We start from the raw sequence: 26111 nt of genomic DNA, 5'->3' as shown, positions 1-26111 counted from the left end.
CACGAGGCAAGAACCAAGCGGGCGGGAGCCAGCGTGGACCAATCAGATAGCGGGAGGCGGGTCTTCGGCGGGGAAGTGGGCGTGGCCTGGGGGGAAATCGCCTAGAACGCAGCGGAGGTCCCAGCCCGGGAGAACGCCCTCTGCGGCGAAGGAGAGGTGAGGGTCCGGGGTCTCTGGACGCCTGGGTCCCAGGAAGGAGGGGCGGTGGGGGGGACTGGAGGGCTGGAGGCTGAGATCCGGAGGAAGACGGGCTGGGCACCAGCTCTCCCAGGTCCCAGGATAAAAGGGGGCTGGGGGCTTGGATCGCCCCAGACCTGAAATCCCGGATTCCTCAGTCAGTGAGCGAAGAGGGTGCAGGGAGCCCCGACTCTTGGGTCTGAGGAAGGAAAGGCCGGAGGCTCGTTCCGGGATGCTGGGTCCCGGGAAACGAGACGCTTTGATTCTTGCCTCTTGGAGGGAAGAAGAGCGTGCGGCGCTGCGGGCCTGACCTCTGGGTCCAGGGAAGGAGGCGGCTTGGAACAGACATTCTCCACTCCCCGCCCGCACAGGTCACGCCGCCATGCCTCCCGCCGGGCCCCGCGCAGCCCTCCTCCTGCTGCTGCCTCCGCTGCTGCTGCTCCGCGCTGCCCTGGCCGTGCCCCTGGATCGGGGGGCGCCCAAGGAGGGGAGCCCCGCGACCGAGACCCCGGTGAGTCGCCCTGTCCTGCTCCCCAGCCCGGTGTTCGCAGGGGGCGGGGGCGGGGGGCTGCAGTCCCGCGGACGCCTGGCCCGGGGGGGGGGGGGGGGCGGGTTACTCCCCCCACGGACACGGCTGGGAGTTTGCCGGCCATTCTTTGTCGTCCCCGGGCTTTGACTTGATGAAAAACTGGGGCGATGGGGGGTGGCGGGGGGCGCGGGCTGAGGGAGCAGATGTCCAAGTCCCTGACTCTGAACTGTGGGAAATGAGGCCAGATGTTAAGTGAAAAGTCGGCATCAGCTCCCGCACCCCAATACCCCACCTCTACACACACCCCTAAACCTCTCTGTTTTGGGGAGTGTTTTTTATTTATTTTATTTTATTTTTTTAAGACTCCCCTCTCCTCAAGCAGGAATTTGAACAAAAGAACTACATTTCCCAGTAGCACCTTACACAGGTGTTGTGTTGTTAGCTAATTGGGCAGTTCTCACTTCCTGGAGCTCCTGGGAGTTGTAGTTCAAATGACAAAGAGGCTTATAAACCGCCCGGTTAGGTAATTCCAGTAGGTATTTATCCAACGCTAGGAAACCTTTGGTCTTAGGGCAGCGGTTCTCAACCTGTGGGTCGCGACACCTTTGGTGGCCGAACGGCCCTTTCACAGGGGTCGCCTAAGACCACCCTGCATATCGGATATTTACATGACGATTCATCACAGTAGCAACATGACAGTGATGAAGTAGCAACGGAAATAATTTTATGGTTGGGTCACCACATGAGGAACTGTATTTAAAGGGCCAGAAGGTTGAGAACCGCTGGTCTTCGGGCATTTGGTACTTGGAACTTGAAAGATTTCCTCAAGGCCAGCGTCCTGATTTATGACCGGAATCCTCCCATTAGGGAGGATCCTCCCACTAGGAACGGGCACGTCACTATCTCCGGGACACACTGTGCCAGGCTCCTGTGTGGCAGGTCCCCACCCAGTGACTTAGGCCTCTGCCCAGAGAAATCTCTGCAGAGACAGAAGGGCTCCCTTTTCCTCATTCATTCCACACATTTCTTTTAAAATATATTTTATTGATTTTTTTACAGAGAGGAAGGGAGAGGGATAGAGAGTTAGAAACATCGATGAGAGAGAAACATGGATCAGCTGCCTCCTGCACACCCCCCACTGGGGATGTGCCCGAAACCAAGGTACATGCCCTTGACCGGAATCGAACCTGGGACCTTTCAGTCCGCAGGCCGACGCTCTATCCACTGAGCCAAACCGGTTAGGGCTCCATACATTTCTTGAGCATCTTCTATGAGCCAAGCACAGCCCTAACGCAAGCCCAGTCCCATCGCAGGCCAGCCTAGCTCTCCAGGCTCCTGGGAGTGGACACGAGGAGTGATGGCCATTGAGGCGAGATCTGAAGTTCAGGGCGGAACCTCAGATTCCAGGCAGAGGGAGCAGCCTGGGCGGAAGAAGCCAGTGTGGCTGGAGCTGACTGAGCAAGAGAGGGGACGGGACGAGGCAGGTCCCACGGGGCCTTGTGGGCCATGATAGAGAATGTCTTTACACGGAGACTAGTGGAAAGCACCGAATGTTATAAACATCAACAACAACAGGAGGATGGGGAAACTGAGGCACAGAGGGATTCAGTAACTTGTTCAGGGCTAAGTTTGCCAGACTTGGCAAGTACAAACACAGGACACTGAAGCATCCTGGCAGTCCTACCTAACAAGATTTCAACCCACTGTGTTTGGCTGAAAAAAATGGTCCCCAAAGATGTCCCCTCCCTAATCCCTTGAACCTGGGAATATATCACCTCCTGCGGCAAAAGGGTGTCCCCGGGTGTGACTGAGTTGGCATCTTGAGATGGAAGCGTTATTCTGGGTCATGTAGGTGAGCCCAGGGTCCCTCTCAGACAGTGGTCCTCAGCCTTCCTAATGCCGCGACCCTTTAATACAGCTCCTCATGTTGTGGTGGCCCCCAACCATAAAATTATTTTCGTTGCTACTTCATAACTGTAATGTTGCTACTGTTATGGATTGTAATGTAAATATCTGATCTGCAGGATGTATTTTCATTGTGACACATTGAACATAATGAAAGCATAGTGATTCATCACAAAAACAATATGTCATTATATATCTGTTTTCCGATGGTCTTAGGTGACCCCTGTGAAAGGGTCGTTCGGCCCCCAAAGGGGTCGCGACCCTCAGGTTGAGAACCGCTGCTCTAAGAGGAAGGCAGGAAGGTCAGCGTCAGAGGCTATGTGAAGGTAGGAGATGTCAGAGTGAGCAGGGCCATGGGCGAAGGAGTGCAGGCAGCCCATGGGAGCGGGGGAAAAAACAAGGAAATGCTCTCCCCTGGAGGCCGGGGAACCCACTGAGCCCCGCCAACCCATGTTGCTCTCTGACCTCCAGACACTGAGAGAATGAACTGTGTGTTGCTCTAAGCCACTTACTTTGTGATACTTTGTTTTAGCAACAGTAGGAAAGAGTGCACCCACAGTGGCATAGCTGGGGGATTCGCTTACCTTGTATTAAGCACCTACTGTGTGCTCCTCAACTGATGTAGTGAGAGCCAGAGCAGGCGGAGTGTCTTCTGCATCCTTATCATCGGGCCAGGCTGTGTGGCTCATTTTCTTTCCTGCGCAGCTCTGAGCAGTGGGGCCAGGAGCCCAGAGCTTCAATCTGTCTTGTTCACTTGCTGTATCCCCTATGGCAGCGCCTGCCACATGGTAGGGGCTCAGTGGATGCTAATTGAATGAATGAATGAATGAATGAATGAACGAACAAACTCTGCTCGCCGACAAGTACCAGTGTGTCTGCTGGGTAAGCCCCACCCTGTGAGCGGGGTTGGGCTTCTGTTTGCCCTTGTGACACAATTTGTCTCCACTACAGACCTGGGCAGAGGTGAGAGCTGTGGCCTGGAGGTCAGCAGGTTCCTGGGTTACAGAGCAGATGTGGGGTTAGGACCCGTCTGCTGGCTGCAGAGCCTTGATCCAGGGGGCGAGCCCCCAGCTCCAAGTGGGGGCTTTCTAGGTCCCTCTGCAGATGCCTGGGGAGCCGGGTCTGGGCCCCCCCTTCAGGCGGGGACTGAGCGGCTCTGTTCCTCTGTGTCTCCGCAGGACACAGGTCTGTACTATCACCGCTACCTCCAGGAGGTCATTAACGTGCTGGAGACGGACGGGCACTTCCGAGAGAAGCTGCAGGCCGCCAACGCCGAGGATATCAAGGTGCGGCTGGGCGCGAGGGGCAGGAGGGGACACCGGCTCAGGGGCAGAGTTTTGGGAAGGACCGGGTTCCTTAAAGGGGCCACGTGGCTCCAGCCCTTGCAAAGGGAGAAATCGCTTCTCCGGGTCACACACCTGGGAAGGGACTTGGGGAACACAGAGTGTGTAGTGTCTCAGATGTCGCAGCTCCCAGCCTCAGCTCTGCCACGTATCAGCTATGTGACCGCCCCTTGCCGTGCCTCAGTTTCCCCATCTGTAAGATGGGGTGTCACAGAACCTGCCCCCGGGGCTCCAGGGTGGATGGTCCCAGGTTAGACTTGCACAGGGTTTCGACAGCCACAATGGCGTCCTTAGCGTGTGTGAGCGCTCAGCACTGAGCACAGCGCTTTCTGCCTGAGAAGGATCAGCCCTGATTATCTCCATTTCACAGAGGAGAGTGCTGAGCCCAGGGTTTGTCCTTCTGTGGGCCCGGGTCTCACCCCCTGAGCCCAAAGCCCACGCCCTGTCCCATCCCCCTGGCAGCGCCCCAAGTCCCTGCCCCGCTCCATCTCCCCACCCCACCACACACACTCCTCCCTGGGTGCTGTCAGAATGTCCCTTCTGCCCGGCCGGTGTGGTTCAGTGGTTGAGCATCGAACTATGAACCAGGAGGTCACGGTTGGATTCCTGGTCAGGGTACATGCCCAGGTTGCGGGCTTGATCCCCGGTGTGGGCGTGTAGGAGGCAGCCGATCAGTGATTCTCTCTCATCACTGATGTTTCTCTCTCCCTCTCCCTTCTCTCGGAAATCAATAAAAATATGTATTTTTTAAAAATGTCCCTTCTAGGGGAGACATCCCAAGTTCTCCAAAACCTGGGCCCAGGAGAAGCCCCAGGACCTGGAACTGGTGGGGAGGCAGCCCTGCTCCCCCCAAAAAAACCTCCCAGCATTCCCGGGGCCCTTGTCTGTCCTTGTCCACTCTGCCCCTGAGGAGAAACACGTAACAGCAGAGACAGCTGAGCCCAACCCCTCCCACTGCCCATCTGGGGAAACTGAGGCACAAGAGGCCCCTGGCCTTGCCCCAAGTTGCACCACTGAGAAGCGAAGTCAGAAGCAGAGGCCCCTGGGCGGGCAGGTTCAGGGCGGGCCGGTGCCGGGTTCCAAGCCCAGCCCCGCCTGTGCTCCCGGGGTCCGAGCTGCACCCCGTGCGCCTTGCTTTCCTTCTCAGCAAACGGAGGCGGTAACACCCTCTTCGTTGTGAGGGTGGTTGTGCAATTCAGCGGTGATTTCCCCAAGGGCCGCGCCAGGCACGTGGGGAGCCTGCGGGAAATGTTATCATCGGTGGCGGTTAGGGTTTGGGGGTTAGGACCGCCTGAGCCCAATGTGAGGCCCAGCAGGGAAGGGGGTGGAGGGACCGGTCATGCAGGGAGGGGGCTGGCGCTGGGGTTGCACCCTGGCCGCCCAGCCTCACTGAGGGGCCTTGGGCAAGAGGCTTGTCCTGGGCCTCACTCTGTTCGCCTGGAACATGGGGTCGTGGGCAGACCTAGAGGACAGGCCCAGGGGGGTCCCGCGCGGAGCTTGGCTCAGGGACTGTGCTGAGGGCTCGGGGGCCCCACTGAGTCATGAGTGACAGGAAGCCATCCGAGATCTGAGCGGTGGTTTAGGCGGGGGCCCCGGGGAGGCCCCAAAGAGGGCCCGACAAGCGAGAGGTCCCCTCTAGGGAAGGACACCCGGGTGAGGGTGGATTCTGGCGGGGGGGGGGGGGGGGGCGGGATAGAAGGTGAAATGGGTGGGGGAGGGGTGGGGCCCTGACATTTCAGACGGGGACGGGAGGAGCTGTGTGTGCAAACCAAGCTTCCGGTATGTCAGCTGCTGGCGGTTCCTTATAACGGACAGAGACCAGCGGACGGGGCTGGGGCGGTGGGTGAGTGCCGAGCGCGGGAATTCTTTTTTTTTTTTTTAAATATAATTTTAGAGCCGAAACCGGTTTGGCTCAATGGATGGAGCGTCGGCCTGCGGACTGAGGGGTCCCAGGTTCGATTCCGGTCAAGGGCATGTACCTGGGTTGCGGGCACATCCCCAGTGGGAGATGTGCAGGAGGCAGCTGATCGATGTTTCTCTCTCATCTATGTTTCTAACTCTCTATCTCTCTCCCTTCCTCTCTATAAAAAATCAATAAAATATTAAAAATATATATATATAATTTTAGAGAGGAATGCAGAGGGAGAGAGAAACATCAATGATGAGAGAGAATCACTGATCAGCTGCCTCCTGCACGCCTCCTACAAGCCCGCAACCCAGGCCTGTGCCCTGACCGGGAATCAAACCTGGGACCCTTCAGTCCCCAGGCTGAGGCTCTATCCACTGAGCCAAACCGGCTAGGGCAGCGGTTCTCAATCTGTGGCTCACGACCCCTTTGGGGGTCGAACGACCCTTTCACAGGGGTCGCCTAAGATCATTGGAAAACACATATATAATTACATATTGTTTTTGTTATTAATTGCTATGCTTTCATTATGTTCAATCTGTAACAATGAAATCGGGGGCACCACAACCTGAGGAACTGTATTAAAGGGTCGGGGCATTAGGAAGGTTGAGAACCACGGGCTAGGGCAAGCCCAGGAATTCTGTCCTGGGGTCTTTGGAGAGCGCTGGGGGCTCGGATTGAGAAACAGACATAATCCTACGTGGTAATGGAGGCAGCTCGGCGAAGGCCTCCTGCTCCGCACAGGGTGCGCGGGCGTGTGTGTGCGTGTGCACATGTGTGTGCGTGTGCACATGTGTGTGCATGTGTGTGTGCATGCGTGTGTGTGTGTGTGTGCGTGTGTGTGTGGCAGGGCCCAGAGGGTTGTTGGGGGGATTCTGCCATCTGCTTTGAGTCTGCAGGACAGGGGGGTCTGCTTAGGCTTGGGAAGCAGTGGTGGGAGAGCTTCCCCGGCAGAGGGCCCAGCGTGTGCAAAGGCCCTGAGGCGGCAAAGGGCCTTGAGCTTGGGGACCTACACCCAGTGAGCGGCTGGAACCGAGTGTGATTGGATGAGTGCCGGGAGGTGGGGCTACGGGAATGGCAGGGCCTCGAAGGCCAAGCCGAGGGGCTGGGGCCTTGTCTCAGGGCCTCTGTGGAGCCCTGGGAGGCATGAGGAAGCTTGTGGAAGGTTCCAGGGAGGCCAGAGACTGTGCCCCGTCCTGGGCCTCCGGCCTGACCGGTGTCCCCTCTCTCTGGCCAGAGCGGGAAGCTGAGCCGGGAGCTGGACTTTGTCAGCCATCATGTCCGCACCAAGCTGGACGAGCTCAAGCGGCAGGAGGTGTCGCGGCTTCGGATGCTGCTCAAGGCCAAGACGGACGCGGAGCAGGAGCCCAGTGAGCAGGGCTGGGGCTGGGGGCAGGCCCAGTGAGCAGGGCGGGGGCTGGGGGCAGGAGCCCAGTGAGCAGGGGTGGGGCAGGGGGGCAGGCCCAGTGAGCAGGGATAGGGCTGGGGGCAGGAGCCCAGTGAGCAGGGCTGGGGCTGGGGGCAGGAGCCCAGTGAGCAGGGCTGGGGCTGGGGGCAGGAGCCCAGTGAGCAGGGCTGGGGCTGGGGGCAGGCCCAGTGAGCAGGGATGGGGCTGGGGGCAGGAGCCCAGTGAGCAGGGCTGGGGCTGGGGGCAGGAGCCCAGTGAGCAGGGCTGGGGCTGGGGGCAGGAGCCCAGTGAGCAGGGGTGGGGCGGGGGGCAGGAGCCCAGTGAGCAGGGCTGGGGCTGGGGGCAGGCCCAGTGAGCAGGGGCTGGGGCTGGGGGCAGGCCCAGTGAGCAGGGCTGGGGCTGGGGGCAGGCCCAGTGAGCAGGGCTGGGGCTGGGGGCAGGCCCAGTGAGCAGGGCTGGGGCTGGGGGCAGGCCCAGTGAGCAGGGCTGGGGCTGGGGGCAGGCCCAGTGAGCAGGGGTGGGGCTGGGGGGCAGGGCCCAGTGAGCAGGGGTGGGGCTGGGGGCAGGGCCCAGTGAGCAGGGGTGGGGCTGGGGGCAGGCCCAGTGAGCAGGGCTGGGGCTGGGGGCAGGGCCCAGTGAGCAGGGCTGGGGGTGGGGGCAGGGCCCAGTGAGCAGCGGTGGGGCTGGGGGCAGGCCCAGTGAGCAGGGCTGGGGCTGGGGGCAGGAGCCCAGTGAGCAGGGGTGGGGCTGGGGGCAGGCCCAGTGAGCAGGGGTGGGGCTGGGGGCAGGCCCAGTGAGCAGGGATAGGGGTGGGGAGCAGGGCCCAGTGAGCAGGGCTGGGGCTGGGGGCAGGGCCCAGTGAGCAGGGGTGGGGCTGGGGGCAGGAGCCCAGTGAGCAGGGGTGGGGCTGGGGCCCAGGGCAGGGCCCAGTGAGCAGGGATGGGGCTGGGGCAGGCCCAGTGAGCAGGGGTGGGGCTGGGGGCAGGGCCCAGTGAGCAGGGCTGGGGCTGGGGCAGGAGCCCAGTGAGCAGGGTGGGGCTGGGGGCAGGGCCAGTGAGCAGGGATAGGGGTGGGGAGCAGGGCCCAGTGAGCAGGGATGGGGCTGGGGGCAGGCCCAGTGAGCAGGGGTGGGGCTGGGGGCAGGGCCCAGTGAGCAGGGATAGGGCTGGGGAGCAGGCCCAGTGAGCAGGGATGGGGCTGGGGGCAGGCCCAGTGAGCAGGGGTGGGGCTGGGGCAGGAGCCCAGTGAGCAGGGATGGGGCTAGGGGGGCAGCCCAGTGAGCAGGGGTGGGGCTGGGGAGCAGGGCCCAGTAAGCAGGGGTGGGGCAGGGGGGCAGGCCCAGTAAGCAGGGGTGGGGCTGGGGGGCAGGGCCAGTGAGCCGGGGTGGGGCTGGGGGGCAGGCCCAGTGAGCAGGGGTGGGGCTGGGGGGCAGGCCCAGTGAGCAGGGGTGGGGCTGGGGGGCAGGCCCAGTGAGCAGGGGTGGGGCTGGGGGGCAGGCCCAGTGAGCAGGGGTGGGGCTGAGGGGCAGGCCCAGTGAGCAGGGGTGGGGCTGGGGGGCAGGACCCAGTGAGCAGGGGTCGGGCTGGAGGGCAGGGCCCAGTGAGTAGGGGTGGGGCAGGGGGGCAAGACCCAGTGAGTAGGGATAGGGCTGGGGGGGCAGGGCCCAGTGAGCAGGGGTGGGGCACGGGGGCAGGGCCCAGTGAGTAGGGGTGGGGCAGGGGGGCAGGACCCAGTGAGTAGGGATAGGGGTGGGGGGGGGCAGGGCCATTGAGCAGGGGTGGGGTGGGGCTGGGGGGCAGGGCTCAGTGAGCAGGGATGGGGTGGGGCTGGGGGGCAGGGCCAGTGAGCAGGGATGGGGTGGGGCTGGGGGGCAGGGCTCAGTGAGCAGGGATGGGGTGGGGCTGGGGGGCAGGGCCAGTGAGCAGGGATGGGGTGGGGCTGGGGGGCAGGGCTCAGTGAGCAGGGATGGGGTGGGGCTGGGGGGCAGGGCCAGTGAGCAGGGATGGGGTGGGGCTGGGGGGCAGGGCCAGTAAGCAGGGATGGGGCCAGCAGGGCAGGGCCACCTCCCTCCTGGGCTTCCTGATGGTTCTGTACTAGGCAGGTTGGGCCTCCTGATAAAGTGCATGGGAGACTGATAGAATATTCTTCCTAGAACAGTAACTGTTACTGGCTGGTTGCTTTTCTGTTTGGGGTTTTATTCTTATATTTTTGAAATCATGGTGGTTGAAAATTTTGATGTAACCACAGCCCTGCTGTGGTTAGAGCAGTGGTCGGCAAACTCATTAGTCCACAGAGCCAAATACTGACAGTACAACGATAGAAATTTCTTTTGAGAGCCAAATTTTTTAAACTTAAACTATATAGGTAGGTACATTGTTATTAACTTAATTAGGGTACTCCTAAGGCTTAGGAAGAGCCACACTCAAGGGGCCAAAGAGCCGCGTGTGGCTTGCGATCCTCAGTTTGCCGACCACGGGGTGAGAGCATTGGCCCACGCGCTGAAGGGTCGCAGGTTCGATTCCCGGTCAGGGGCAGGTTTGAACCCAGGCCCTGGTCGGGGCATGTGCAGGAAGCAACCAGATAAGGTGCCTCTCTCACATCGATGTTTCTTTCTCTCTCCTCTCTCTCTTTCTCTGCCCCTCCCTTCCTCCTTCCCACCCTCTCTAAAACCAATGGAGAAAATATCCTTGGGTGAGGACTCACCAAAAACAAAAACAAATTTTTTTTTTAAAATATATTTTTATTGGTTTTTTACAGAGAGGAAGGGAGAGAGATAGAGAGTTAGAAACATCGATGAGAGAGAAATATCGACCAGCCGCCTCCTGCACATCCCCTACTGGGGATGTGCCCGCAACCAAGGTACATGCCCTTGACCGGAATCGAACCTGGGACCCTTGAGTCCGCAGGCCGACGCTCTATCCACCGAGCTAAACCGGTTTTGGCAAAACAAAATTTTTTGATGTAACTTCAAACTTACAAAAAGTTGCAAGAAAAGCAGCAGCCATCTCCTGAATGCCCTTACCCCAGATCCTCGATTGTTAGCATTTGCTCCACTCGCCTTCAGTGCACATTTGCCAATTTCTTGCGGCCACCATGTCCCTGACGCCCACATATTTCAGTGTGATTGGCCTCAGAACAGTGACATCTGCCTACATAGCCACAGTCCCGCGACCGGCTCAGGACATGTAGCAGGTTACACTATATATATATATATATATATATATATATATATATATATATATATATATATATATATATATATATTTAATATATTTTTATTTATTTCAGAGAGGAAGGGAGAGAGATAGAGAGATAGAAACATTGATGAGAGAGGAAGGCATCAATCAACTGCCTTCTGCATGGCCCCTCCCAGGGGGATCAAGCCCACAACCTGGGTATGTGCTCTGACCAGGAGTCGAACCGGCGACCTCTTGGTTCCTGGATGGACGCTCAACCACTGAGCCACACCAGCTGGGCAGGACATGACTTCTTTATTGCGATTCACCTCCAGCTTCTTTCATCTCCTGACACCCCGGGAGGCTCCTGTGTTACCAATGGGGGTTCTGTGCGTTAGTGGATGATGCTGAGGGTCCGTGGGAGGGCTGACCTTTGTTTTTATTTCTGTCTGACTCCATTTATCCATAGACCAAACAGGTCTTGAGAGTCCTACTGTGTGCTGGAGCGGGAAGGTGAGCAGACAGGCTCGGTCCCCGGCCTCTGCGTGACCCCCACGCCCTCTGTGCCCTGCTGGCTCATTACAGTGTCAGTCTGCTCCGCTTTCTGGCCAATGAGAGCCCCTGTCACTCACGAGAGCAATGTCTCCTGGTGACACTCTGCTTGTATGTCCCAGGCACCACGCTCTAGACCCGCGGTTCTCAACCTTCCTAATGCCGCGACCCTTTCATACAGTCCCTCATGTTGTGGTGACCCCCAATTTCACTGTTACAAATTGAACATAATGAAAGCATCGTGATTCATCACAAAAACAATATGTAATTACACATGTGTTTTCCGATGGTCTTAGGCGACCCCTGTGAGAGGGTCGTTCGACCCCCAAAGGGGTCGCGACCCACAGGTTGAGAACCGCTGATCTAGACTTTGTCCCTTCGACAACTCAAAACAGCTCCCGAATCGGCCACTTCAACTTCCCTCTTCACTCGGGATCCACTTGGATCTCTGCAGCCAGCCCCCCCACCCCCCCCCCCCCGGTTCTCCCTGTTCCTTCTTTCCCACGGGGCAGCCGGTGGGACCCTGTCAGCACCGTGTTCATTCCCTGTGGCCACTGTCACAGATTACACACACTCAGTGGCTTAAAATAACACACATCTGCCGGGCCCGTGTGGCCCCTCAGAAAGCGCTGCCCTGACCGTCGTGCATGAGGGGGCCTGTGTGAGTCCTTCATGGCCCCGTGTTTGTTCCGTAAACACCTGCTCTCGGCCTCTGGGCTGGGAGCTCTGCGGGCGGATTCTGTCGCCATCTGGCTCCTGCTGTGGCCGCAGAGCGAGGGGCGGAGGGCTCACCACACGTGGGGCATGAGAATGAATCGTGAGTTTCAGCTCCTGAGCGCCTGTCCCTGCTCTGGGCTCGCGACCTCCAGGGCACACGGGGCGCCTGCATTCGGGCCGCCTGGCTGTGTCTCCCACCCCCTGCTGGCCCCGGGCACACGGGGGGGGGGGGGGGGGGGCGGGCGGCCGGCCCGATTCACATCTGGGCCCCTGGGAGGCCCGGGAGACGAAGTTCAGTGACTGAGTGCACGCTGCCCTGCCCTGCCCTGCCCACTGGCAGGCCCTCCATGGGGAGTTGCACCCTTTCCTAGGGCTTGTCACAGACTAAACCACGGTCACCTGCTGTCACAGGTGTGGAGGCCAGAGGTCAGGTCACGGTGTGGGCCGGGCTGGCCCTGGGGGGCGGGGGGAGGATGTGTTCCGGTCTCTGTCACGGGCTTGTGAACGGCCACCTTCGTCCTGTGTCCTTTCACATCCTGCCTCTGTGTCCGGATGTGTCTTTTTATTTTAAAGGCTACCGGTCAGACTGGATTTGAGTCCACGCTAATGACCTCACTGTCACTTCCTCGCCTCTGGAAAAGCCTTCTCTCCAAATAGGGTCACATCCTTGGGTCACGGGTTAGGACATGAACCGATGAATTTTAGGGCCCACAATTCAACCCGTAACAGGTTGAGGGCATGTGCCCCGGAGCCAGGCAGCTGGGTCTAATCCTCCCTCTGCCACTGCCTAGATAGATGGTGACTGAGATGGGCCACTTCCCCTCTCGGGGCCTCATTTTTTGTATCCGTAACATGAGAGACCATAGAGCCTCTGTTGTAAGGTACTTGTGAAAAGTTAATGCATTAATATAGTTAATGTGTTTAGAGCTGGGCCTGGCATATAGTAAGCACTCATACATGATAGTTGTTGTCATGATAGTTATTATTGTCAGAAGCATGACACTCGGTTGTGGCACCACCTCCTCCAGGAAGCCCTCCATATTGCCCCCGGTTCAATCAAGATGCCCTCTGGGTTTCCTCAGAGCCCTCTGTGACCTCGTTTAGAGCACATCTGGCCCAAGATAGGGATTTTGAAAGGAAGAACATTCTATGAAGTGGGTTTTTTCCCTTCTCTCCCCTCATCCAGATGTACAGTTGGATCACCTGAGCCTCCTGAAGCAGTTTGAACACCTGGATCCTCAGAATCAGCACACGTTCGAGGCCCGAGACCTGGAGCTGCTGATCCAGACGGTAGCGTGAGGGGGGAGCGACAGGCAGAGGCCTGAGGGAGCTTTGCGGAGGGGGAGAGGGGAGCAGAGCCCAGGACACAAGCCCGCTCACCTCTGCCTGGCGTTCTCTGAGGTCGGCAGCTGAAGCGGGCCTGGTGGTGTCTAAAAACCCTTCCCAGAGTCTCTGCAGGAGAGCAGAGGTGCAGGCAGCAGGGGCTCAGTTCCACCAAGACCTGGTTTCAAATCCCTCCTCAGCTTTGTCTTTCCATGTGACTGGGGGTGGGGCTGTTCCCATTGTGCCCTTGTGGTAGGCAGAGTCATGGCCCTCACCAAAGATGTGCCACCCCGCCCTGCTGGTGTCGCTCAGTTGGTTGGCCTCGTCCTGCACACTGAAGGGTTGCCAGTTTGATTCCTGGTCAGGGCACATGCCTGGGTTTCAGTTTTGATCCCTGGTGGAGGGCAGGCGACGAAAGATGTTTTTCTCCCTCTCTCTCTCTCAAAACTCAATTCAAAAACCTTTAAAGCCCGGCCGACATGGCTCAGTGGTTGAGCTTTGACCTATTAATCAAGGTCCCCAGTTCAATTCCCGGTCAGGGCACATGCCCAGGTTGCAGGCTCGATCCCAGTGTGGGGCGTGCAGGAGGCAGCCGATCAATGATTCTCTCTCCTCATCGATGTTTCTGTCTCTCCTTCTCCCTTCTCTCTGAAATCAAATTTAAAAATATATATATTTTAAATATTTAAAAAAAAAAAAAAAAAGCCCACCTGATGTGGCTCGGGGTCACCCCTGAACCGGGAGTTCATGGTTCGATTCCCGGTCAGCGCACATGCCCGGGTTGTGGGCTCGATCCCCAGTGTGGGGTGTGCAGGAGGCAGCCGATCAATGATTCTCTCTCATCATTGAGGTTTCTATCTCTCTCTCCCTCTCCCTTTCTCTCTGAAATCAATAAAAAATATATATATAAAATATAAAATATATAAATATATATAAATAAGTTTTTTAATCTTTAGAAAAAACAAAACAGGATGTCCCACCCTCTTCCATGGAACCTGTGGATATGTGACCATTTCAGGCAGAAGGGATTTTGCAGACGTGACTGAGTTGAGGGTCTTGAGCTGGTGGGACGAGCCTGAGTCACCCAGGTGGGCCCCAGATCTCATCGCAAGGGCGCTTGAAAGAGGGAGGCCGAGGAGATTGGAGTACAGGTCTCAGCAGCTGTGTGACCCCTGATGCCAGACGCTCCCTGCTGGCTTTGAAGGTGAAGGAAGGAGCCACGGCATAAAATCCGGCTCTAGGAGCTGGAAAAGGCAAAGAAACAGGTTCTCCTCTAGTCTCTGGAGGGAGCACAGCCCTGCCGACACCTCCAGTCCAGTGGGACTCAATTCAGGCCTCTGGCCTCCCGCCTGTAGGATGATAAATGTGTATTGTTTTAAGCCACCAAGTCCATGGTAATGTCACAGCAGCCACCGGAACACATGCATCCTCCTCTGAGAAACGGGATCTGCAGCCCCGCCCATTGCAAAGGCCAAGTGTGGGAGGGATGCCCCTGCCTCTCCCTGCTCACTGCCCCCCTGTGGGGACAGAATCCACCCGCAGCCTGGGCAGGCCCTGCTCTCCTGGCCTCCTGGAGCGCCACCTAGTGGCCGCGAAGATAATAGCAGCGGCTATTTGAGTCGAGCCCAGCCCTTGGTTGTTTTTGCCACTTGTTTCCAGAACATTCGAGAAACTGTCCGCTTTGCTCCAGCCTCAGTGTCACTCCCTTGGTCTCAATTCCCGTCGGCTGCCTCTCGCTGCTTCCTCACCGGGCACCATGCTTCTGCCTCCCATGCTTGCCAGCAGGGTTTCCCAGCTCAGCCCTCCTGGCATTTGGGGCTGGATGATTCTTTGTTGTGGGGGCTGTTCGTGCATTGTATGATGTTTATCCGCATCCCTGGCCTATGTCCACTAGATCCCAGGAGGCCTCCCTTAGTTGGGAAAACCAAAAAATGACTTTAGACATTGACCATTGTCTCCTGTGGGCCACAGTGGCCCTGGGATGGGAACCCCAGCTATACCGTCTATTCCCCACACGACAGCTGCATTAGCTTCCTATTGCTTCCGTATAACAACCACAAACGTAGTCACTTAACACGAATGTATTATTCAGTGTAGGTCAGAGGTCGAGAAGGGTCTTCCTAGATGTGCTAGTTTCCTGAGGCTGCCGTAACCCATTGCTACAGATTTGGTGGCTTAAAACAGCAGATATGTGTCCTCTCACGGTTCTGGAGGCCAGAAGTCCAAGACTGGTATCACTAGGCCAAAGCCAAGGTTTTGCCAGGGCTATGCTCTCTCCAGGGGCTGTCGGGAGAAACCTGCTCCTTGCTCTTCCAGCGTCTGGAGGCTGCCAGCATTCCTTGGCTTGCAGACACATCACTCCCGTCTCTGCCTCCATGGCGTTCTCCCCAAGTCTCTCTGGGACTTCTCTGTAGCTTCCTTATAAGGAAACCAATCATGGGATTTAGGGCCCATCCTGATCCAGTAAGTAGGACCTCATTTTAACTGATTACATCTGCAGAGATCCTACTTCCAAATAAGGTCACATTCTGAGGTTCTGAGTGGACATGAGTTTTGTTTTGTTTTGTTTTTCCAATATATTTTTATTGATTTCAGAGAGAAATGGGGGGAGAGAGGGATAGAAACATCAATGATGAGAGAGAATCATTTGTTGGCTGCCACCTGCATGCTCCCTACTTGGGATCAAGCCTGCAACCCGGGTATATGCCCTTGACCGGAATCAAACCTGGGGCCCTTCAGTCTGCAGGCCGATGCTCTATCCACTGAGCCAAGCCAGCTAGGGCTAGTCATGAATTATTTTGTGAGGGGGAGACACTATTCAACTCTGTGTAGTAGTATTATCTCCATTTTCTCAGAGGTAGGAATTGAGGCACAGAGAGGCTGCGTTAATTGCCCAAGATCACACAGTTAGTGGGGTTTGTTCACATAGCAGAGCCTGGATTTGAATTCTGAGCAAAATAATTAGAGACCTCATCTTCCTTACCCCCAAGCTATGCCGCTTTTCAGATTAAATACACCTTGTGTGGGTTTTTTTCTTATTACTTATTCCTCCAAGATCTTGACATTGTGGGGGACTTGAAAGAGGTGAATTAAAGTAACCCTCCCCATCTCCTTTGAACAAAGAGGCTGTGTTATGGGACAAGAGTGGGTCAGAGACCAAGTGCTGTGAGGTCAGGACATGCGACCCAGGACAGGGTGGAGGTTGGGCCAGGTTCAGAGTCAAAGGCCTGGCATTTGGAGGTTGGGCATTTGGTGCTGGCATTTGACCCTGGACGTAGGGGTGAGACGAGAGTGACTGTCTGCCTTTCCCCAGGCCACCCGTGACCTTGCCCAGTTCGATGCAGCCCATCATGAAGAGTTCAAACGCTACGAGATGCTCAAGGAACATGAGAGACGCCGTTACCTGGAGTCGCTGGGAGAGGAGCAGCGAAAGGAGGCAGAGAGGAAGCTGGAAGAGCAACAGCGACGGCACCGAGAGCACCCCAAAGTCAATGTGCCTGTAAGGACCATCATTCGTACCCACCTTCCCCGCTGTTCCCCCCCACCCCCCTATGTCTAATTCCCTAAGTTCCACAAAGCAAGACTGTAGCTGGAAAACTACAACTCCCAGCAGACCCCGAGGCAAGAGTCCCTTTTAATGTACCTACCTCTGCCCAGGGGCTTCTGGGAGTTGCAGTTTTCTTGCTTGAGGGGAATGACTGAGAGGTGGGAGCATAAAGCTTTCTCTAGCTTTATCCCATAGGACCTAGACTTCTAACTCACGAGCCCCTCGCTCTTACCTCCACAGGGCAGCCAAGCCCAGTTGAAGGAGGTGTGGGAGGAGCTGGATGGATTGGACCCCAACAGGTTTAACCCCAAGACCTTCTTCATACTGCATGGTAAGGTGGGGAGGGCGTCCCAAGACCCAGGCTGAGTTCTGAGGCTCTGACCTTTGGAAATGAGGACCACGGGATTAAGAGCCTAGGATGACCATTTTTGGTAGCCTGGTCGGGGGGGATCGGGCCGAAACCGGCAGTCCAACATCCCCCGAGAGGTCCCAGAGGGCGAGAGGGCACTCTGCAAAGTTGCTGTCGCTCAGCAGCTCCTGCATTGAGCATATGCCCCCTGGTGGTCAGTGCGTGTCATAGCTACCGACCGGTCACTTAGCCTTTTATATATATAGATAACTTCCCTTACCCCTCCCCCCAGCTTCCGGTACCTTCTATTCTTATTTCTGTCTCTATGAATTTGACTACTCTAGCTACCTCAAATAAGTAAAATCACACAGTATTTGTCTTTTTGTGACATAATGTCAAGGAAATGAGACTTTAATTAGATGGTTATTGATTGGAATTAATTGGCCGCATGTGGCTAGTGACTGCTGTGTTGGACCGCACAGCTCTAGAGAGTTGAGATTTGCACAAAGACCTCAGTGATTGAGGGGCTGCGGCTTGCAGAGATTTGCGGGAAGAGCATTGTAGGTGGAGGGAACAGCAAGCACAAGAAGAGTGAGCTTGGTCTATCCAAGGTCACAGCCAGGGTAAGGAATTTAGACTTCATTGTGTCATGTGACGCCACAAAAAGGCTTTGAGCAGCGACTGACACCCTCTGCCTTAAAGGTTGGCAGACTCCATCTGGCTGCTGTGTCAAGGACAGACTGTAGGTGTGAGGGCCAAAGCCAGGAGCCCACTTAGAGAGCATGAGGTGCTGGTGGCTGGACCACCGGAAGGAAGGGTGATCAGTTTCTGGATTCATCTTGCAGGTCAGGCTAGTACGACTTGCAGATGGACTGGATTAGGGTTATGAAGGAACAGAGGGGTCAAGGGTGACTCCAAGGTATTTGGCCTGAGAAACTAGAAAAACTGAATGGAAAGAGCAAGCATGTTTGGCAGGGCAGATCGGGAACGGGGTTTCCGTTACATTAGAGACGGCTGGTAGACATGTGCATGGAGATGAAGAGTAGACAGTTGGATATTCAGGTGTGGAGGCAGCTTATGGATGGCATGGAAAGCTGAGGGACTGGAGGAAACATCTAAGAAAGTGCTGGCCAGTAGCACTCGCTTTGTGCCTGGCCGTTGTGGCTCAGTTGGTTAGGGGTCATCCTGGGCATCAAAAGGTTGCCAGTTCCATTCCCGTCAGGGCACACGCCTGTGTTGTGGGCTCAGTCTCCAGTAGGGGGCACGCAGGAGGCAGCTGATCAATGTCTCGCTCTCACACTGATGTTTCTCTCTCCCTTCCTCTCTCTAAAAATCAATAAATTTTTTTTTTTTTTTTAATAGCACTCTCTTTATAATGATGGAAAATGCACCTGTCACATATGGCTATTCAGCATTTCACTTGTGGCAAGTAGGCTGATAAGCTGAATTTTTGTTTCAATTTTTATTTATTGAATTAAGAGAGAGAGAGAGAGAGAGAGAGAGAGAGAGAGAGAGAGAGAGAAACGCTGATTTGTTGTTCCACATATTTATGCATTCAATGGTTTCTTGTATGTGCCCTGCCCAGGGATCAAATCCACAACCTTGGCGTATCAGGATGACGCTCTCACCAACTGAGCAACCCGGCCAGGGCCATAAACTGAAATTTTTATCTTATTTAGTATTAATCTATTTAAATTTAACAGCCCATGTGGCTAGCGGCTCCCTTATTGAACAGACCTGAAGACTAGACAGAGACGAGGCCCCGGGCCTGAGCCCGTGGATGTACCAAGGTGTAGAAGTCAGGAGGACGAGGAAGCCAGCAAGGGAGAGAGGGGGAGCGGGAGAGGAGAGAATGATGTTCTGGAAACCACAGGCAGAGTCAAGTTAGACGTGGACTGAAAATGAACCACTGGTTTTTCAGGGTCAGGGGTTCCGGCCACCTCAGCAGGATGAGTGTGGGTGCTGACCTGAGTGAGCAGGAGAGGTGGAGCAGTGAGCATAGCCCATGCGCTGTATGAGCTGGGTTGGCAGGGACCGGCTTCTCTGGCACCTGGAGTTGGCCCTGGCCTGGCTCTCTGGAAGGCAGAGGCCCCCGAAACCCCAGGATCCTGTGCACAGAGGGGTTGATCCTGGCCCATGTCACCAGGCGCTAGGGATCAAGGCATCCTGCATGACAGCGGTCCCACCTTCATCTGCTCCATTCTTGGGACCCTGGTTAGAAGGGAATGGACTGTCCGAGCAGCAGGCCTGGGGGCCACTAACGCTGGAGGCCACCATTCTACCATTGGAGACTTGTTACCCGTCCTCTAAAACAGATCCCTTATCAGCCCAGATTCCTTCTCCAGCTGGTCCCTCGAGGACCTGAACCCCCCCTCCCCCGCATCCTCAGTCCCCTAAGATGTGTCATCTCCCCTCAGATATCAACAGTGATGGTGTCCTGGATGAGCAGGAGCTGGAGGCCCTCTTCACCAAGGAGGTGAGTGTCTGGGAGGCCCTGGTTGCAGGGGATGCCCAGATCAGCCACGTGGTCCTTCTTTAGCCCCCCTCCCCCCGCCCCAGGAGGTAAGTTCAGGGAAAACTACAACTCCCAGCAGCCCCAGGGGCAAAGAGTTTAAAAAAAAAAAAAAAAGAGCCGAAACCAGTTTGGCTCAGTGGATAGAGTGTGGGCTTGCGGACTGAAGGGTCCCAGGTTCGATTCCGGTCAAGGGCATGTACCTGGGTTGCGGGCACATCCCCAGCGGGAGATGCAAGAGGCAGCTGATCGATGTTTCTCTCTCATCGATGTTTCTAGCTCTCTATCTCTCTCCCTTCCTCTCTGTAAAAAATCAATAAAATATATTAAAAAAAAAAAAAAAGGCTGCCAACCAAGAACGTCAGGGTGCCCCAAGGGCCAATGGGCGTCAGCTGGGGTGGGGAGGTGGAGCGGCTTGGGAGAGGTTACCCCGGACCTCAACCTGCCGCCTCCCGCTGGCCTCTGCAGTTGGAGAAGGTGTATGACCCGAAGAATGAGGAGGATGACATGCGGGAGATGGAGGAGGAGCGGCTGCGCATGCGGGAGCACGTGATGAAGAATGTGAGGGGGACCCGGCCTGGAGGGGGGCGGGGCCAGGGGTGGGGGGCCCAGCTCTGTGGCTGACCCGGCCCCGGCTCCCAGGTGGACACCAACCAGGACCGCCTCGTGACCCTGGAGGAGTTCCTCGCGTCCACCCAGCGGAAGGACTTCGGGGACACCGGGGAGGGCTGGGAGGTAAGGTCCCCGCCCTGTCTCTCACGGCCCGGCCCGAGGCCGCTGCTCGGCCCCCGCCTCCCCGCCTCCTCCACGGGCAGAGCCCTCCGACGGGGTGGCCGGCGCTGGAGCCCCTGCTCACGGCCCATCCCGTCCGCCCGCAGACGGTGGAGATGCACCCCGCCTACACGGAGGAGGAGCTGAGGCGCTTCGAGGAGGAGCTGGCGGCCCGGGAGGCCGAGCTGAACGCCAAGGCGCAGCGCCTCAGCCAGGAGACCGAGGCTCTGGGGCGCTCCCAGGGCCGCCTGGAGGCCCAGAAGCGAGAGCTGCAGCAGGTGACGCCTCCGGCCGCTGCCGCCCTCCAGCCCCTGGGGCCTGGGCACCCGGAAGCTGGGCAGCCTATGGGCCCTGTGTAATCACCGATTGGTCCGCATACGGCGGCCGCCATCTTGAGTGAGGGCGGAAGTCCCGCCCTGACGGCTCCGCAGCTGCCATGTTGGATAAGGGCAGGGGTGTGAGAGGGCGGAAGTGGGAAAAGCGGGGACAAGGGCACTCCGGGAGGGCTTTTCTCTCCCAAGGTGCAACCCGGGCCATGACGAGGGAGGCTGCACGGGGTCGTTATTATTCAACCCAACTGTCAATGAGGAAGAACTAAGCCCCATAGAGAAGGGACTATGAGCACGTGGCAGGATGGGGAGATTCACACCCTCTTGCCTGTGTAACCGCCCCCTACCCCCCTTCCCACCCCACCCCCCTCCACAGGCGGTTCTGCAAATGGAGCAGAGGAAACAGCAGCAGCAGCAAGGCCACAATGCCCCAGCCCCTGGCCCTGAGGGACAGCTCATGTTCCAGCCCCACAACACAGGTGCTGGCCCTGCACCCAGGCGGTGGGAGGGGCTGGGGGCCTGGACCCCTGGGTCTGAGGGAGGAGGGGCCGGGGGCCTGGACTCCTGGGTCTGAGGGAGGAGGGGCCGGGGGCCTGGACTCCTGGGTCTGAGGGAGGAGGGGCTGGGGGCCTGGACTCCTGGGTCAGAGGGAGGAGGGGCCGGGGGCCTGGACCCCTGGGTCTGAGGGAGGAGGGGCCGGGGGCCTGGACTCCTGGGTCAGAGGGAGGAGGGGCCGGGGGCCTGGACTCCTCGGTCTGAGGGAGGAGGGGCTGGGGCCTGGACTCCTGGGTCTGAGGGAGGAGGGGCTGGGGGCCTGGGCTCCTGGGTCTGAGGGAGGAGGGGCTGGGGCCTGGACTCCTGGGTCTGAGGGAGGAGGGGCTGAGGGCCTGGGCTCCTGGGTCTGAGGGAGGAGGGGCTGGGGGCCTGGACCCCTGAGTCTGAGGGAGGAGGGGCTGGGGGCCTGGACCCCTGGGTCTGAGGGAGGAGGGGCCGGGGGCCTGGACTCCTGGGTCTGAGGGAGGAGGGGCTGAGGGCCTGGACTCCTGGGTCAGAGGGAGGAGGGGCTGGGGGCCTGGGCTCCTGGGTCAGAGGGAGGAGGGGCTGGGGGTCTGGGCTCCTGGGACAGAGGGAGGAGGGGCTGGGCTGGACTCCTGGGTCTGAGGGAGGAGGGGCCGGGGGCCTGGACCCCTGGGTCTGAGGGAGGAGGGGCCGGGGGCCTGGACTCCTGGGTCTGAGGGAGGAGGGGCTGAGGGCCTGGGCTCCTGGGTCTGAGGGAGGAGGGGCTGGGGGCCTGGACCCCTGGGTCTGAGGGAGGAGGGGCCGGGGGCCTGGACTCCTGGGTCTGAGGGAGGAGCTGGACCCCTGGGTCTGAGGGAGGAGGGGCTGGGGTCTGAGGGAGGAGGGTGAGGGTGTCTAGTGCTACCTTCCCTCCCTTCCTCTCTAGATGACGCTCCTGTCCCAGCTCCAGCCGGGGACCAGAAGGAAGCAGCTGCTTCAGAAAAGAAGGCCCCTGAACAGCCCCCGGAGCTGCCCCCGCTGGATGCCCAGCACCTGTGACCCTCCCGGAAGGTGGCACCGGGGCTCCTACGGACGCAGCTGCCGGGAGGACGGGGAAGCGTCACAGTCCGCCTCCTCTGAGGACAACACGGGGCCTCCTGGGAAGTGGGATGAGGCGGCACTTCCCACTTTGCTACCCAGGCCCCTACCTGCTGCTTAGCTTCCAGCCTCCGGTGTGTGGTCCCTGCTCTCTGCCCCCCTCCAGGGACCTGCCCCTGGTGTCCAGTGGGGGCACTCACAGGGTCAGCCAGCTTAGGGGCCGCCGTGTCCCTGCCTTCGCAGGTGGACTGGCCTCGCTGCTCCGGGTTGGGGCACTCCAGCATCCTGCACCCCAAGCTGCTGCCCCGGCCCGTTTCTGCTGCTTTATGGGGCGTGGGTGGTCCCTCGAGACCTTTCTCTGCCTTTTGTGGGACCAGCGATGCCTTGAAGACTGTGTTGCCCTTGGCTGGGCCGACTCCCCGACCCCTGGCTTTCAGCCTCCTCAGCCTCGGCCCCTCCCTGATGCCTTGGCCATCGCCCACCCAGCCACAGGAGGGTCCCAGAGCTGACCCCGCCCAGGACCAGGTTCCCGCCCCTCCGCCTCCGCGGGAGGCCCAGGCCCTCCTTCCCAGCCTTACCTCACTGCTGTGCGGCCTGTGTGTATCCGCTCCATCCAAATACACTTCCAGGAACAAGCCCACGCCTCTGTCTTTGTACGCCCCGTTCCCTCCGAAACCCCATCCCCGGCCACCTGCCAACTCCTCCTCACGCCTCAAGATTCAATTCAGGCTTCTCTGAGAGGCTGCCTCCGGCATCTTTCTGTTCTCTCCTGATGAGTCCGCTGCCTACACACACTCATAAACACACGTGCACACTCACACACATGCGCACTCACACACAGATACTTCATGGGATCCTTTCAGCCACTAGGACAGAAAACCCAAACCTAGACTTCAACAATAAGGAGAAGTGTACAGTCACCCAAACAAAAAGTCCCAAGGTGGGGTGGCTGCAAACCCTCAGGGAACCAGGGTCTCCCATCTGGCCCCGCCGTGGTCACGGGGGTGCTGTGCTCTTGCCCCAAAGTGGCTGCAGCTGCTCCGCATGTCACACCTGTCTTCCCCGACGGCTGATGGAGGACATTGACAGAGGCTACCTGCCCCGCCCATTCCCCTAGAGCTGCTGTGCCAACCAGCACCAGACCTGGGGTAGATAAAGGAGGCCCCGCTAGAGATTACCGGGGAGGCCCATGGCCACGTAGTCCCAGATCCCGGGCTGCCCAAGGGAGGGCCCTGGGAAGTCACATGTGCCACACCACCCGCCCCACCCTCCTTAGCTGAACTTGAATGACAATGATCTGCTTCTCTTGGGAAACGGAGCTGGACTCTGATGCAAGCGGGAGACAGGCTCACAGGGGTAGCGGCCCCAGCATTCCTTAAAGGACTGGATCATGCACACACTGATGGGGCTCCTGGCCAGAAATTTGAGATCCGTTTTTAGGAACCTGCGCCTGGCTCCCATCCCTAAGGAGACCTGTCCAGCCCCCACCATTTGTGATGCTTCGTTTGCAAGTGTCTCCCCCAATGGGCACCAAAAGAAACGAGGAGAGGGAAGCTCCTGGTGTCAGGTCGCCACCGGCCATGCACCCGGAGGCCCTGCACACACACTGGCCGGAAGGGAGCCCTCTGCCCTGGAGCAGCCACACCCATCTCCGCCTCCTGCCCCACCTTTAATTCTAGGCTTAAAGTGCCAGAATCAGACCTCATGGACCCTTTATGTTCATCTGAAAATGACTCCCTTTTTGATCTGTGTGTGCAAAGGATTTAGCATGGCTCTCTCCCTGGCCGCTGTGGCTCAGTTGGTTAGAGCATCCGGTGCACAAAAGGGTTGCGGGTTCGATCCCTGGTTGGGGTGTGGACAGGAGGCAACCCAACCCATGCTTCTCTCTCACATCCATGTTTCTCTCCCTCTCCCTCTCCCTCTCCCTCTCTAGAATCCATGAAAACCCTACCCTCATAGCCTCCAGTGGGGATTAAAAATATATATATAGATCAGATTTTATATATAGATGTTCTTATATATTATATAGGTGTTCTCTTAAAATATAGAGAACACCTACCAAAACACCGTGGTTTCTTTATTTTTAAATTTTTTCTATATATTTTATTGATTTCAGAGAGGAAGGGAGAGGGAGAGAGAGAGAGAGAGGTAGAAACATCAATGATGAGAAAGAACCATCAATCGGCTGCCTCCTGCACGTCCCCTACTGGGAACTGAGCCCACAACCCGGGCATGTGCCCTTGACTGGAATCGAACCCAGGACCCTTCAGTCCACAGGCCAACGCTCTATCCACTGAGCCTAACCAGCCAGGGCTAAAATATATATATATTTTAATGATTACTCTCTTTGAAATGTCCTGTCCCCTAGGAGCTGGAGCTGGAGCTGTAGACAGGGCTTGGAGCTAAAGGAGAGAGGATTTGGGAGTCACAGGGTAGACACAAAAATAAGGAGCTAGGAATTGGGACCTTGTGTTTTCTGGAATTCCAGCTCTGCTACTCTGGGTCTCTGTACTTTGTATTTACCATGTGTTTCTGATTTTTTAAAAAAAATATATCATTGATTTTTTACAGAGAGGAAGGGAGAGGGATAGAGAGCTAGAAACATCGATGGGAGAGAAACATCGATCAGCCGCCTCCTGCACACCCCCTCCTGGGGATGTGCCCGCAACCCAGGTACATGCCCTTGACCGGAATCGAACCTGGGACCCTTCAGTCCGCAGGCCGACGCTCTATCCACTGAGCCAAACCAGTTAAGGCTTTTTTTATTGATTTTTTAGAGAGAGGAAGGGAGAGGGAGAGAGAGAAGGAAACATCACTGTGAGAGCGAAACGCTTTGATTTTCGCCCAGTGATACCCATTTTGGACTTTTGATGTCCAAAAGTGTAAAAGAAAACATTTTTGTTGTTTTAAGCGATGAAATTTGTGGTAATTTGTTACAGCAGCTGTAGGAAACTAACACAGTCTTTCTCCTTCTCTCTCTGGCTCTCAGTCCCTACCACAGTGAGGGCGAACCTTTTGAGCTCGGCGTGTCAGCATTTTGAAAAACCCTAACTTAACTCTGGTGCCGTGTCACATATAGAAATTTTTTGATATTTGCAACCATAGTAAAACAAAGACTTATATTTTTGATATTTATTTTATATATTTAAATGCCATTTAACAAAGAAACATCAACCAAAAAAATGAGTTCGCGTGTCATAGGTTCGCCATCACTGCCCTACCACCTCCCTCCTTTGAGCCCTCATTCATTCTATTCACCAAAAGACTCTAAACTCTCCCCTATGTGTCTCCTCTCCTTTTCATAGACAGAGCTCTGGGCCGTGAGTATTAATAGTAATACTCATAGTATTAATACTACTGATATTCATAGTATTAATATCACTACTACTGACAGTGGTAATTTCTTACAGCAGCAATGGGAAACTAATACACACTAACACATAATAGCTAACAGTTCTATAGCACTTAGAATGTGGCATGCTATCTTCTAATCTAATAATATACAAACAGGGTAATTGACCATACCTTCGCTATGCCTCCCATTGGCTAATCAGCGAGATATGCAAATTAACCGCCAACAAAGATGGTGATTAATTTGCCTACATAGGTGCTAAGCTGAGCAGTGAAGGCGCTGAAGGCGGCTCCAGCCAGAGCGAAGATCTGGGTCCCGGGGGCCGGAGGAAAACCGGTGCCAGCAGCCAGGGGAAGGGAAGGCCTATTGCATGAATCTCTTCGTGCAACAGGCCTCTAGTATATTATAAATAACAACTCATTTCATCCTCACAAAACCCCTGTGGGGTCATTATCATCATCGCTCCCATTGTACAGATGAGGCAAATAAGAGAAGCCTGCAGTCCCACAGACAGTAAGTGACAGAGCTGGGATTTGAACCCTGACAGGCTGGGCCCACAACCCACACTCTGAATCTCACCCAGTGTTGTTGTTGGCCCTGAATCTACGTTCCACAGTCC

At 57.0% G+C, this 26111-nt stretch overlaps 1 protein-coding gene across 1 annotated transcript; it reads left to right on the top strand.

The window, feature by feature from the left end:
* The first annotated feature begins 14 nt into the window (after positions 1 to 14).
* Positions 15 to 22780, top strand: NUCB1 (nucleobindin 1). The gene is made up of 13 exons (XM_036307121.1): positions 15 to 156; positions 549 to 688; positions 3790 to 3897; positions 7098 to 7230; positions 12900 to 13003; positions 16350 to 16535; positions 16824 to 16914; positions 19350 to 19408; positions 19913 to 20005; positions 20087 to 20179; positions 20323 to 20493; positions 20921 to 21023; positions 21989 to 22780. The coding sequence occupies exons 2-13, from the start codon at positions 560 to 562 to the stop codon at positions 22099 to 22101; spliced, it is 1383 nt and encodes a 460-aa protein (XP_036163014.1). The 5' UTR covers positions 15 to 156; positions 549 to 559; the 3' UTR covers positions 22102 to 22780.
* Positions 22781 to 26111: the final 3331 nt, after the last annotated feature.

This window comes from Myotis myotis, unplaced genomic scaffold, assembly GCF_014108235.1.
Source record: "Myotis myotis isolate mMyoMyo1 unplaced genomic scaffold, mMyoMyo1.p scaffold_m19_p_45, whole genome shotgun sequence".
NCBI lineage: Eukaryota > Metazoa > Chordata > Mammalia > Chiroptera > Vespertilionidae > Myotis > Myotis myotis.
This window is presented reverse-complemented; position numbering and strand designations above follow the sequence as displayed.

Excerpts from the sequence above, each read along its gene's own strand:
- NUCB1 (XM_036307121.1), top strand. The coding sequence starts at position 560 with ATGCCTCCCGCCGGGCCCCGCGCAGCCCTCCTCCTGCTGCTGCCTCCG. Across the intron at positions 16,915-19,349 it reads GACCTTCTTCATACTGCATG|ATATCAACAGTGATGGTGTC; the intron begins GTAAGGTGGGGA and ends ATCTCCCCTCAG. Across the intron at positions 21,024-21,988 it reads GTTCCAGCCCCACAACACAG|ATGACGCTCCTGTCCCAGCT; the intron begins GTGCTGGCCCTG and ends CTTCCTCTCTAG.